Genomic DNA, 13,434 nt, shown 5'->3' on the forward strand with positions numbered 1-13,434 from the left:
GGGGTATTGAGACGGGTGTGACAGCACCACAATTCTAGCAAGCTGCTGACAAACTCTGAGCACCATGTTAGACCAGAACGGTTTTTCTGGCAGCTTGTGCATCAATTGTTAACGGAAAACCTCAAAATGTGAAACTAGGTGTTTTACCTTTAATGTGAATCAGTTTACATTTTATGTCAGATGATGCCTGGATGCCCTGACTGTGTGTGGCACTAAATAACAAAATAAAAACAGTTTTTCAGCCATGAAATACTAACGCTCAAGAATAATTAACATTAACGTTTTTTTTCCCCATTTTTCCCATTTTCACCAAACACACTTTCTCCAAAGCGACATACAACTATACGTGTGCAAAACCCTGGAATATTCAGTGCGAGTGAACGTAGAGATTCCTTCCAAAAAAACTTGATTCTCGAAAGTCAATGCATAGATTTTCTATTTATAGGCTTTACCAGTAACATTTTGAGAGGCTACATCAGCTGCCTAAATGAATATTGTTGGACAGCCACCCGACATTGCGAATGTCAGCATTTCATCGTCACGTACAACTTTTTATTGTATTTAATTTTACTGCTGTTGCATTAGTTTAAGAATCCATATTTTTCTCGAAAGTGGCAATAACGAAAAACACAACGTGCACAAAGAAGACATTGAAAGTGGGCAGTGAAGTCACTTTTGAGTGAAATTAAGAGCGAAGCTCCTCCAGGCAAACCCAGCCTACATCCCAGGCATTTCGGCACAAAAGAGCCTCTAATGGGGATTTTTCCCAAGACTGAAGTGCGTCATGTTTGCTTGGTGCCGGGGATAAACTTGTAGGTTTTGTCAAAGTTAAACAAATGGCATCCTGCCAACTCATAATCCACGGAGTGGGTTCCGAGAGCACCGCACACAAGGCCGAGGGGTCTCGGCGCGGGACAGGCACCTCCTTGTTCCATTCGCAGAACTGCTCTACTTCATCCTCTTCGCAAGCTTCACGATGCGCCGTTCTTGTCCGACACTATTGCTGACAGTTATGGTACGTTTAGTTTTTTCCGTTCTTTTTTTTTGCAAATACATCTGCAAAGGTAACCTGCGTTTTCTGACATATTTACCGCATTTGGCACCGAGATGCTGTAAAAAAATTAAATTAAACGTTTATATACGCATCTCCCAAGATCTCTCCAGCTGGTGTAAATGTTCCCGCACCGTGACTTTATGATCATCCCCAGATAAGCCTTTACACAGCTACTCCTGTATTGTCTGTAAATGTTTGTGTATCTTAAAAAAAATTGTAGGAAGGTGATCGGGATTCGTCTATCCTGAGTTTTGTGCACCTACTGGAGCGATGAGCATCGGTATATAAAGTGGAAAATAACAAACCAGGTTTACTTAAGAATCACGTCTGCAACTATCTCTCTTTCTCCTAATGCAATGAACAGATTGTATTTTCGCTGAGATGTACGTCGCTTTTGAGAAAAGCGTCTGATAAGTGAATAAACATAAATGTCAATATCCAATGTAATTCTTACAAAGAATTATGGGAAATGTGCCCTCGTTCTTCCTTTATGTCTTAACAAGATACCTGCTGCTGTGTTTCGGGGGAAATGGTCAGCAATACCCAGGACAACTGGTAGTGCGGTGGTTAGAGCGGTTGTCTTTAGACCCGCAGGTTGGAGGTTTGAGTTCCCCCCCCCCCCCGGCAGTAGTACCCTTGAGCAAGGTACTTTCCTTCAACCTGCTCCAGTAAAATTATCCAGGTGAATAAGTGTGGACAAACCACATAAGTTGCTTTGGAGAAAAGCATCAGTTAAATCAGTGTTGTACTGATGTGGTGTGTGTTATTGATGGCGCCCTCTGTTGGACAGCAGGATCATTGTCTTTTTTGCAAGAATGATCTAGAAACTGCCGGTAACGGCAGATTCCCTCCCTTTTTGGAATATTTTCCCTTTGCGCTTCTTTACAAATATCCCTTACGTTTCTAACAGCATTTGTACGGATACGTGCCCACAGCTCTTCTCGGGACATATTAGCTACAACGAGATTATAAAATATACACACACATTTTCAGAACCGCTTGTCCCACATGGGGTCACAGGGAACCGGAGCCTACCCGGCAACACAGGGCGTAAGGCCGGAGGGGGAGGGGGACACACCCAGGACGGGACGCCAGTCCGCCACAAGGCACCCCAAGCGGGACTTGAACCCCAGACCCACCGGAGAGCAGGACTGCGGCCCAACCCACTGCACCACCGCACCCCCCCTACATTATAAAATATAGTTTTACTATTATACTTTGCTTACAAATATTTGAAATGAAAATTGAGTTCCTGATTTACAGTTATTAATTTAGCTGACACTTTTCTCCAAAGCTACTTACAATGTTAAGGTTACAATTATTTACCCATTTATACAGCTGGGTAATTTTTACTATAGTAATTTAGGGTAAGTACCTTGCTCAAGGGTACTACAGCCAGAGGGGTGGGGATTAAACCTGCGACCTTTGGATGCAGGGGGCAGTAGCTCTAACCACTACGCCACCCACTGTGCTATAGAAACTCACGTGGTCACCGTGACCCGTTCGACTCCTACAGCCTTTGCAGGACACAGTGAAATACGCCGCATGATCACATGAAATTCATCTTTCTACTCACCTCATGCGCGTTTGCTGTACTGTCGCTTATTTTCCCTTTAAAATCGTCCCTGCAGACTCACGTGCGCCCACCATGGAGACCTCCTGTCCGACAGCGACCGAGAAGAAAGACTACAAGGCATTCGACCTGGAGGGCGGCACCTTCTCTGACATCCCCAAGAAACCATCCCCGTCTGCAACCACACGTGGTAACCACTTCCTCCTCCGTTTACACCAACGAAGTCCAGCTCTAGCGAGAGACTCGCAGTTATCAGGGTTTTACAGGTCTGGGCAAGGAAGGACATAAGCAGCACCTTGAAGTGCACATTTCAAAAACGTCGCTACAATCATCCCCGATAATCCAGCTCAAAAGTGTTCTGTCCCGGGTCACATATGGTTCAGCGCTAGTATGTATCTCATTTACCTAATGGTTTGTCTCATTTACCCTTGAAACCCATCTTTTACAAGTTTACATGAGTCTCCAGCATGTTGAAAGGTGTCTCTGTTATTAAATCCTCCAAAGTGCACTTATAGGTCCTCCTTCTTTGAAAGTTTATTTTTTTATAAGTGGGTGAATTATTTAATATTTTTTTTGCAGTTTATGCAAGTCACCTGCACTTCACCAGTAATGTGGGAATCAGAATTTTTCAGAGTGTTTATTTTTCATGTTTTGTTATCCATATACAATAACAGACAGAGGTATGTAAGTTTTTGAAACTACAATAGCTGTGAAACATGAGGATATAGAAACAAAAGGATGGTAAAACTGGTAAGGAATGAGTAAGAATAAAATGCCAAGATGAAATATAACATTTCGACATGTGACAATGACCGAAATAACTGATTTAATGATTACACTTTTGAATGTTGCTCTAGCTGTAGAATACCCTGAGTAAGGTACTTACCCTCAATTGCGCCAGTAAAAATGACCCGGCTTTATATGGATGAATAATTATACGCAGCTCAACACTGTAAGTCACTTTAAATAAAAGCATTAGCTAAATGAATTAATAAATACAATAATAATGTTGAATTTGCTATTTTGTTGCGATATTAGCTTGCCATTAATCGATGGTTGTGATTGGTTAAAACTTTCGATGTGCCCAGATATTATTCTCCCACGTCTCCAAGTATATTCAAGTTGAATGAATGTAATGTGTTTGTCTAATTTTCTCAGATGTTCCCCAGAGTGTTTATGGCACGTTTGCTTCGTTTTGTGCTGCTTTGAACCGATAACCAGGGAGAGGAGCTGTATTTTCGGAAATCACCCATGTGGAGTTGAGTTTGTGTGTCCGTTACGCCTTTGTCAGGATGTGTAAGGGGCACATATAGAGGCGTGAAATAACCCTTCAACTGGAAAAACTGTATTGTTCTGAAATCTGAATTAATCTATCTTGCAATACATTATGGAAAAATGGTACATGTCAATATATTATCGCGTGCTATTGTAATAGACCACGTTGTGTGAGGGATGGGCGTACTTCCGAATTGGCTTCAAGTCAGCTGGAGGTCTCACATCTGACATGGGCTGAGGTTATTGAAGCACCAATTGAGGTGTCAATGACAGAAAGCAGGAAGCCTTGAAGTCGTTTCATCTCATATCTGAATCCAGGAGGGGCGAAGCACCATCACTACCAACAGTGCAGATTCCTCCCACATCGGGCCACTTCGTACGAGAGTGAAACCAGCGAACGTTGGAAGAGGCTCTCCCGGTTTCATTGACTGATTCTGAGAAAGGAAACTGAGCCTTTCCCACCATCGAAATTAATGCAGTTGCTCCTTTTCCTCCTGCTTTACCGGAAAGTCAGGCAATACGATCCCATGACTGCTCTTCATGGCTCCGCTGAATGGCCTGCATGACTGGCAGCACGGTGGCAAAGCAAGTAGTGCTGTTGTTTCCCAGTGCCTGGCTGGTGTGAGAAGACATGGGTTTGATCCCTCCTCAGTCTGTGTGGAGTTTGCATGTTCATCTGTGTCTGTGTGGGTTTATTCTGGGTGCTCTGGTTTCCTCCCACACTCCAAAGACATGCTGTTCAGGTTCACCCATAGTATGTGAGTGACAGAAAGAGTGTGTTCCACTGATGTATGAATGAGTGACACATTGTAAGTAGTGTATCTAGCAGTGTAAGTCACCGTGGTGAATAAGGTGTGTGGGCTGATAACACTACATAGAGTTTGTTGGAAGTTGCTTTGGGGAAAAGTGTCTGGTAAATTACTAAAGATAAACTGCTTCAAAAACTTGTGCCTTAAAGGTTTTTCTTGGTGAAAGCGTACAAAAATGAGGCAGGGAGTCTTTGCTGTTTTACCTCCAGAATATAATAAATGACAGAAAACGGATGGTACAGCAGTGGACAGTTAGTTCTTCTGTGGTTGATGAAGATGCTGATGCAGAATTACTCTTGAAATGATAATGGGCCTGTTGGAAATGTGATGAAGGACCTGGAGTCCTTAAAGAGAACAGATTTGTCACACACAGAATGAGGTAGTCATTTCAGTGTGAAATAAATGTGGAAATATGGGGAAATCTTTCCACGTATTAAAACTGGCGTAAATATAGCTAAACACTTTGTTTTGTTCAAGCACGGAGGCTCTCGGTTCTGTCTCCGTTGTGCTGGAACGACCTTCCCCTCCCACTCAGAACTGCGGAAACTCTATCTACATTCAAGAAGGGTCTGAAAACTCACTTTTTCTGACCCATTTCGCCCAGGATCTCTCCAGCTCATGTACGATGTAAATGTTCATGCACCGTAACTTCATGAGCATCACCAGATAAAGCCTTTATTCAGCTGCTACTCTCGTATTGTATGGGATTGTTTGTATATCTTATAATATTAAAAAAAAAATAGTAGGAGGGTATCAGGATTAGTCTATTCTATGTTTTATGCACCTACTTGAGCAATGAACATCAGTGCATCAAGTGGAAAACAACAAACTAAGTTTACTAGAGAGTCACATGTCTGCAGCCATGTCTTTTTCTCTTAATGTAATGCATAAATTGTACTTCTGCTGAGATGTACGTCGCTTTGGACAAAAGCGTCTGCTAAATGAATAAATGTACATGTAAATGTTCAAATTTTCGCTTTCTTTCGCTTGCAAAATGCCCAAGACATTCCACCAAATTAAAGACAGTGAGACTGAATCAAGATACCAGCAAGGGTTAATTCTATTTTTTGTCGAATTGCGTTCATTTAAATCAAATAACTAACAGAATACGAACACATGTCAGTGGGACAGTGGATGGCCAGAATAATGTGAATAAAGGTGAATGTAACGAGTGAACTGCCACAGAACCTCCCCCACCTTGTGGCTCTCGAGCAGATCCACTCTGAGCGCAAGAAAGAGAGAATGCATGTTTTAAAGATGCCAGCGAATGTGTGATGAAAACCCAGCATAATGAGCTTCTAGGGCCTTGTTCTTACCTCCAGAGCATAAAAGTAATGAATTACTTAAAACGGGCGGTGGCGCATCGAGCAGCGTTCTCCTTCCGAGTGTGAAAAAGATCCGAGGTGGAGGCCGCCTCTGAAATGGAAATGGCCTTCCTCGTATTGCGTCCTTTTACAGTTTGATGAAGAGCTTGGTATCTCGCCGTAATATAGTAACAAACATTAATTGTTTATGAAAGGAACTGGAGAAAACATCACCCGTGTTCCCCTACTGCTGTGTTAAAATTGTCTTTCTGGTAAAACCGGAATGTTTTAATTCGGAGATCTTATTCGAGGCTGTTGGATCGGTCCCTTGAAAAAGCTATAGAGTCGAACCTCGACTTTCGTGGGTTTAACTTGCGCGGATTTGATTATTCGCAAGTTTACAATCAATAATGAATTGGGAATTTTTTCGAGTTTTGCAGGCTACTGCGTACAATCGCAGACGATGTGCGTAGACTAGAAAATGTAAAGAAAACTAAAAAAAGTTCAGTAAGTCATAAATGCATCAAATATATGTATTAATTTATTTGTAATATAAATGATTCTATTTAATCATTTACTACCATATATATACACAAATGCTTTATAAAAAGTTACATTTAGTAAAAAGTTTAAGCGCGCTGAAGAACTGCAGACTACGCACTCTGTTCGGGGACACCCAACATATAAAACATACCGTTGCGGTACAATGTATTGTTTTACTGCTTTTTTGTGTGTTAAATATGGTCAACGGTACTAAGAGTTAAGGTCTGGGGGGCCAAGAGACATTTGCGGTTTTTCCACTTCCGCGGGGGTCCTGCGGCCCTTACCCCCCGTGAATGCGGACGGCCGACTGTATTTTCAACCAAGGCCTGTCCTGTGATTCTTCATCGTTTCCCTGCTCGGTGAATTTGAGCCAGTAGACGATGCTTCACTGACTGTGGCTGCTGGAAAGTCCTAATCGTAGAGGTTCATAGGTTCTTGGTTTTTGATCTGATGTACTTTAAATGTCCCTCTATCCTTCAGAACTGCAGAAGCCCTTTCAGCATTAAAGAACAGTCCCAAAATACACCTCTTTCAGACTCACATCTCTCCTGATCACCCCAGTGCTCCGTGAATTTGCACTACACCATCAGTCGCCATCATCTCTGTGTTTTCTATGAGTTCTACTGGCAGCTGCTCATGCAAAGTATGCCAGTAAAGGGAGTGGTACTGGACTAATTGACTGGGCTTGGACAGTCTTGGGTCTGTAACTCTTTGCCCGTTGGTGAGATGCACCATTGCTTACTCTGAGTTTCTTGTTGTTTTGGAGAAGAGTGTCGCTAAGGGAATGAACATTAATGCGCAGTGAGAGGTGGGAGGCATAGGCCGGGATGAAGTCGGCTTTCCTCGCAGCACACTGGCAGCTCCAGGGTCCCATCGAGAGGTTGAAATAGGATGGAGGGCTTGATGGGTGAGGATGAAACAGGTAGCTGGAGCAGCGGGGGTCTGAGCATCAGAAGTTGCCAACTTTAATGTTGGACATGTTCCGCACACGATCCCACCCCAGTTGTACCCCCCCGTCCAGTGTTATTTATCTGCAAAGGCATCTCCTCTATCAGACAACAGGAATACATCTGACTTTTTCGTGTTATTTACATATAAATAGAGGCCGTTCGCTGTTGAGTTGCCGAGTAGATGGACTGCTGGTCCTCCATACCCACTTATATCAGCATTCAACAATGTGGAGCAGTAATAGATCCATTTCTCATGGCACAATTGCTTGTTTTGCATTAGCAGCCTGCTCAGTCTCGCCCCCAGCCGGCCACGGAAACGGCTTTTCTATAACGAGTGCTTGAGACACTCTTTGTGTTCAGATGTAGAGACAATAGAGTCAATTAAAAAGGGATGTCAGGTGCTCTCCAAGCTTCTTCCAGGGTCTGTTGAGATTACTGGGTTTCCATACTGGAAGCATTGTGCATAAAGCCATGAAGCCTGCTGGCATGCGTCAGACTTTCTCTTCATGAATGAATTTACGGAGGCACCTGTACTGTAGCATCCGTAGTTCATTGGTTACTATCTTTCTTTTTGTATCACTGTGTGGAAAACGGGCTTTTTCAGCTGGCAGCGCATGTGCATGATATCATGTTGCTGTGGCTACATGAATACAGGTGATCCCCAATTTACGATGGCACGACTTACAATTTTTCAACTTTACGATAGTGAGCTGGCAATAGACATTCAGTATAAACCATGCTTTGAATTTTGAATTTTGACTTTTTTCCCAGGCAAGAGATACGCGGTGCGATACTCTCTCGCGATTCTGGGCAGTGGCAACGATCCGCATCTCCCAGTCTGTACCGCAAAGGTTTGTATTAGGTGTATTAAATGCATTATTGACTTACGATATTTTTGACTTACGATGGGTTTCGCGGAACATAACGTCATCATAAATCAGGGACCACCTGTACATATTGAGCATCCTTGAAGGTGAAGGTGGACAGAGTGTAGAACTGCCTTCCTGTTGCTGTTGGGATGTGAGTTGTTCTTTTGAAGAGAAGAGTTGGTGAAAGTGCTATGAAGGGCCATAGTAACAAATATAAGACATATTAGCCTTGATAGCGGGTAGCGTAGTGGTTAGACCTGTTGCCTTTGGACCCAAAGCTTATGGGTTTAACCCTCACCTGCAGCTGTAGTATCCTTGAACAAAGTACTTACCCTCAATCACTCCAGTAAAACAACCCAGCTGTATAAATGGGTAAATAAATGTTAATACCTTAATGTTATAAGTGGCTTTGGAGAAAAGTGTGAAGTAAATTTAGCCAAAGAGGTGAATTATAAATCCTCTCTGTGTCCTCATCCTTAAACTATTCCAGCCTTTTGGTTGTTGTTAATGACTTGATTAACTGAATTTTGTGATCTGTCACATACGTCATACTGAAAGTGAGTTTTTCATACCAGGGTGGGGTGGTGGTAGTGTCATTTAGGGGGTTGAGGGTATTGGTTGAGAGAGATTAATGTTCTGCGCCGCAGAGACACAATTCTGCTGAGTCAGGCAGTCCTCAAGGGGTATTTAGCATCTACCTGTCTGCCCCTGCAAACAGGACACAGCAGAGACAGAAAAAGGTGGAACACAGTCAGAAAGCAAACGGGGGAGGCGCAGAGTGACGGCAGTTTACACGAGGATAAATAGATCATGATCCCACAGCCAGGGAATGTGCCTAATTAAATAATGTGTTATCCACGCTCAGAAGCTACAGTCAAATTAAGCAAATAGCGTAAATTACAGAAAATGAGGTCATCACATTTGGTGGAAGCACTCTTGCAATTAAATGACAGGGGCAGTGAGATGAACACTGCAATTGTGCTCTTTATTGTTGTGGAGACCCAAGTCTTGTCGTTGGGCAGCCAGCAGACTGATGGAGAGAAGGAGCCACACATCAACATATTAATAATGTTAATGTAAAGTGGTGGGTAGTGGAAGGGAAACTTAGCAGTTTCTTCATCCCCTTGGTGGCATCCTTCAGTCTTCCCGAGAGAGCAGTTGGGCTTCTTTTTCCCTTTTCAGTACAGAAGGTCGGGGAACTGACATTAAATAATGACGACTACACACCGCCGACCTTACCGACCTTCGCCGAGAAAACATTCCTGCACCTCAGACTTAGGCTCATCCGTCTTTAATACTATTTTCCAGTTATCCACTGTACAATATTGGTGTTTTTTTTACCCATTTTCATCTTTTCATATTTTTTTCGCCAGTTTCAGATATGGCTTTTTTTTTTAAACTCTGCCTCTAAGGCCAGCATCTTGGTCATCGTTCCACTGCTGCAGGTCTGCAATTTGAGTCCCGCTTGGGGTGCCTTGCAACGGACTGGCGTCCCATCCTGATTGTGCCTCCTCCCCCCACACCCTCTCTCAAGATGGATCCATCCAAGATTCATCCATCCATCCACCCATTGTCACCACTTGTTGGGGTTGCGGCGAGTTGGAGACTACCCGGCAGCGTGGGGCCGGGGGGTGGGGGGGACACACCCAGGGCGGTACGGCAGTCTGTTGCAGGGCACCCCAAGTGGAGCTCAAACCCCAGACCCTCTACACAGCAGGCAGCGGCCAAGCCTGCCGCAACCCCCCAATAAACTAAGCACTAATTTGAAACAAATGAAACGATGTCTTGACTGTATTTTTAAATCAATTCAATGGTACTTCGATTTAAGAAAGTACTCCCAAAAACATGAAAATTTCTGGGTTCCCAACTTTTAAATGCTTGTGTACTTAATTTATATACTGTAGTATATACACCTTTAATCACGGCCTTAGGCAATTAAAAAGTGCAGTGCCGACATTGACCTGCCTACATTTACCGATTAAGAAACCAACATTGTAACTGCATTTATTTGTGCTCTATTTCACGTCAAGCTGTTTCACTAGAGTCGGTATGAGAAGCTCTCTGAGGATGTTTGCCGACTACAGCAAGGGCCATTCGTTCAGTCGTTCGCTTGGAGACATCAGTACCAAGGGCTACTATGTGAACCCTGGAGCTGTCCTCTGACACACACACACACACACACACACACACACACACACACACACACACACACACACACACACACACAGTCTGCCACATGGAAACACTCTGCTGTACCAGTGTGCCTTGAAAAATTATCTGGATAATGGGACTCTGGCTTGTGCTCATTCATGTGGCTTTTGTAAACATTTGGCTTGATGGCGTTCCAAGATACATCTGCTGTGTTTGTGTTTAAACTTCACTTATAGCGACCAGTTGGCTCTGAGAGGTTTTTTAAGATTAGATATTCAGAGTGAAAGCAGAGCTGTGTCTCTCTTTTTCGGGCTCTGTTTTGCAGACGCTGATTGCAGAGTCAGCTGGAAATGGCTCGCATATTTAATAATTGTTCTGAACAAGTCATGTCTTCTGCTTGGGATTAAAAAAACACTTGGTTCTGTATTTTCAGGCTTTGGTACTGTAGGAATTTCTGGACTTTGCTTTGTACTGTTGACAAGATTTTAATGCTTTTGTGCATATTTTCTTAGTGAACTCTTAAAAACCTGATTGAGCGTTTAATTTGCTGTTTTTTAGAGGTACACGAATGCTGATCGTTCTCGTGGGAGATTGTTGAGAATCCTTTGACGTTAGTGCTACCGAGGGCTGCTGTCAACTGAAGCATTTCTTTAACTGTTTGCTCTTCATTTTAAAATCCATGTCTGAAGGCACTGGCAGAGTGACAGGACACAATGTTTAGATTTACGCTGTGGCGATATGACAAACTCCCCATTTTTCACCATCTTCTGACAATCCTTTAAGCTCACTGTGGTCCAACATCCTGCTGTGTTACAATGAGCCCTTGATTCTATGGACTAACCTTCTATTTGGGCCTTGAGTGATATGATCATGGACCTTTGTCTTACCGAGGGTTCCCACTGGGAATATAACCCAAACCTTCCTGTTCCCAGGCCAACCGAAACATGTAATCCCTACACCTTGTCCTGGGGTTTCCTCATGGGACATCAATGCCCTCTACTCCAGGTGGAGTCAACCAGGGGTACATTATTAGCATATTCTTCAATCATAAATTCCTGGACCATGTCTTGATCTGGAGGAGCAGTGACTCTTCTCTGAGGCTCGACTAGATCACCAAGCCCCTAACCCTCCTGAAGTGTTATATTAGGAATATCTTTGAGAGTGCAGTTATGTGAACTGAAACTCACTGCTGGGGGCACTGAAACTTTAAAGGCAGCAAATTTTGTCATATTTGTACATTTTTATGTCGGAAGTATCACACACGCACATTGTCCGAAACTGCTTGTCACAGGGTGCAAGGCTGGAGGGGGAGGGGACACACCCAGGAGGGGACGCCAGTCCATCTCAAGGCACCCCAAGCAGGACTCGAACCCCAGACCCATCAGAGAGCAGGACCCGAACAAACCCGCTGCGCCGCTGTGCCACCACGCCCCCCTTCAGAAATATCAGTGCAAATTTAAATATGTTTGTATGATCCATGCCACATTATCATTACCATAATCTTAAGACCTTCTTTCCATTAGATGCGTCTGCTCTGGCAGCAAAATTTGCCATGATACCGAACTTTAAATGGTAAGTGTTTCATAGAAGTTGCTTCAAAGTTGCTTCAGCTGCAGTCAACCAGGTCTCTCTGTGAGAGCTGCAACTTTGCAAGAGTTTAAAAGCAATTTGCCAGTAGTGACAGGTGTAACGTGGTAATGGGGAATATTTTTTTATCAATCAATAATCATAATCATCAAACACCAGGAACAATGGCACATGCTGAGTGAGCACCTCTGCACCTGCTGGCCAGACAAGAGAGGGCCGTCACTGAGCAGAAACACATCTTGAGTGCCAGTGAATGATTGATGCACCTTGATAAATCAACACACTTGAAAAAATATGTAAAACTGGTCCTCATTAGAGTGTGCGCTGTAGAGCACAAAGTCCCTCGTTGAAGTCAGTGGGAGAAAATTGTATTAGAACCTGGTATTTCTCACAGGCTTGTACATTAGCATGCTGCTATGCTTATGTGTGAAGAGGATGGGGACTGGACTCCTGCAGGTTTTGCTGAACACGCTCCAAGGTCAAGACCCAGACAGGCTAAGGTAAACCATGTAACCAGCAAAATAAGCAAAGTGGCTCTAGTGTAAAAAAACTTGACCGAGGGATAACAAACAGAGGAGCCCAAGTACCACTGGTGAAGAAACAGCACTGGGCTAAATTTAGCAGCTCAGAAGTTCAGCAGTTTGTTGGCTGGTCTCCTTTTTCAACAATGTAATTATAAAATTTTCTATACACAAACATGCATCACTTAACGACGGGGATACATTCTGAGAAATGTGTCATTAGGCGATTTCGTTGTGCGAACATCATAGAGTGTACTTATACACACCTAGATGGTATAGCCTCGATCGTAGAGTGTACTTATACACACCTAAATGGTATAGCCTCAATCGTAGAGTGTACTTATGCACACCTAGATGGTATAGCCTCTATCACAGAGTGTACTTATGCAAACCTAGATGGTATAGCCTGGATCGTAGAGTGTACTTATACACACCTAGATGGTATAGCCTTAATCGTAGAGTGTACTTATACACACCTAGATGGTATAGCCTCTATCACAGAGTGTACTTATGCAAACCTAGATGGTATAGCCTGGATCGTAGAGTGTACTTATACACACCTAGATGGTATAGCCTCGATCGTAGAGTGTACTTATACAAACCTAGATGGTATAGCCTGGATCGTAGAGTGTACTTATACACACCTAGATGGTATAGCCTTAATCGTAGAGTGTACTTATACAAACCTAGATGGTATAGTCTGGATCGTAGAGTGTACTTATACACACCTAGATGGTATAGCCTTAATCGTAGAGTGTACTTATACACACCTAGATGGTATAGCCTGGATCGTAGAGT

At 43.3% G+C, this 13,434-nt stretch overlaps 1 protein-coding gene across 2 annotated transcripts in view; it reads left to right on the forward strand.

The window, feature by feature from the left end:
• Nucleotides 1–13,434, forward strand: part of LOC108930821 (zinc finger protein GLI2-like) — a 66,557-nt gene that overhangs the window by 11,519 nt on the left and 41,604 nt on the right. For both annotated transcript variants that reach the window (XM_029252532.1, XM_029252533.1), the window contains exon 2: nt 2,686–2,817. In XM_029252532.1, the coding sequence (XP_029108365.1) occupies nt 2,703–2,817 (115 nt within the window). In that variant the 5' untranslated portion in view covers nt 2,686–2,702. The remainder of the gene's footprint in view (nt 1–2,685; nt 2,818–13,434) is intronic.

Source organism: Scleropages formosus, chromosome 5 (assembly GCF_900964775.1).
Source record: "Scleropages formosus chromosome 5, fSclFor1.1, whole genome shotgun sequence".
Lineage (NCBI taxonomy): Eukaryota > Metazoa > Chordata > Actinopteri > Osteoglossiformes > Osteoglossidae > Scleropages > Scleropages formosus.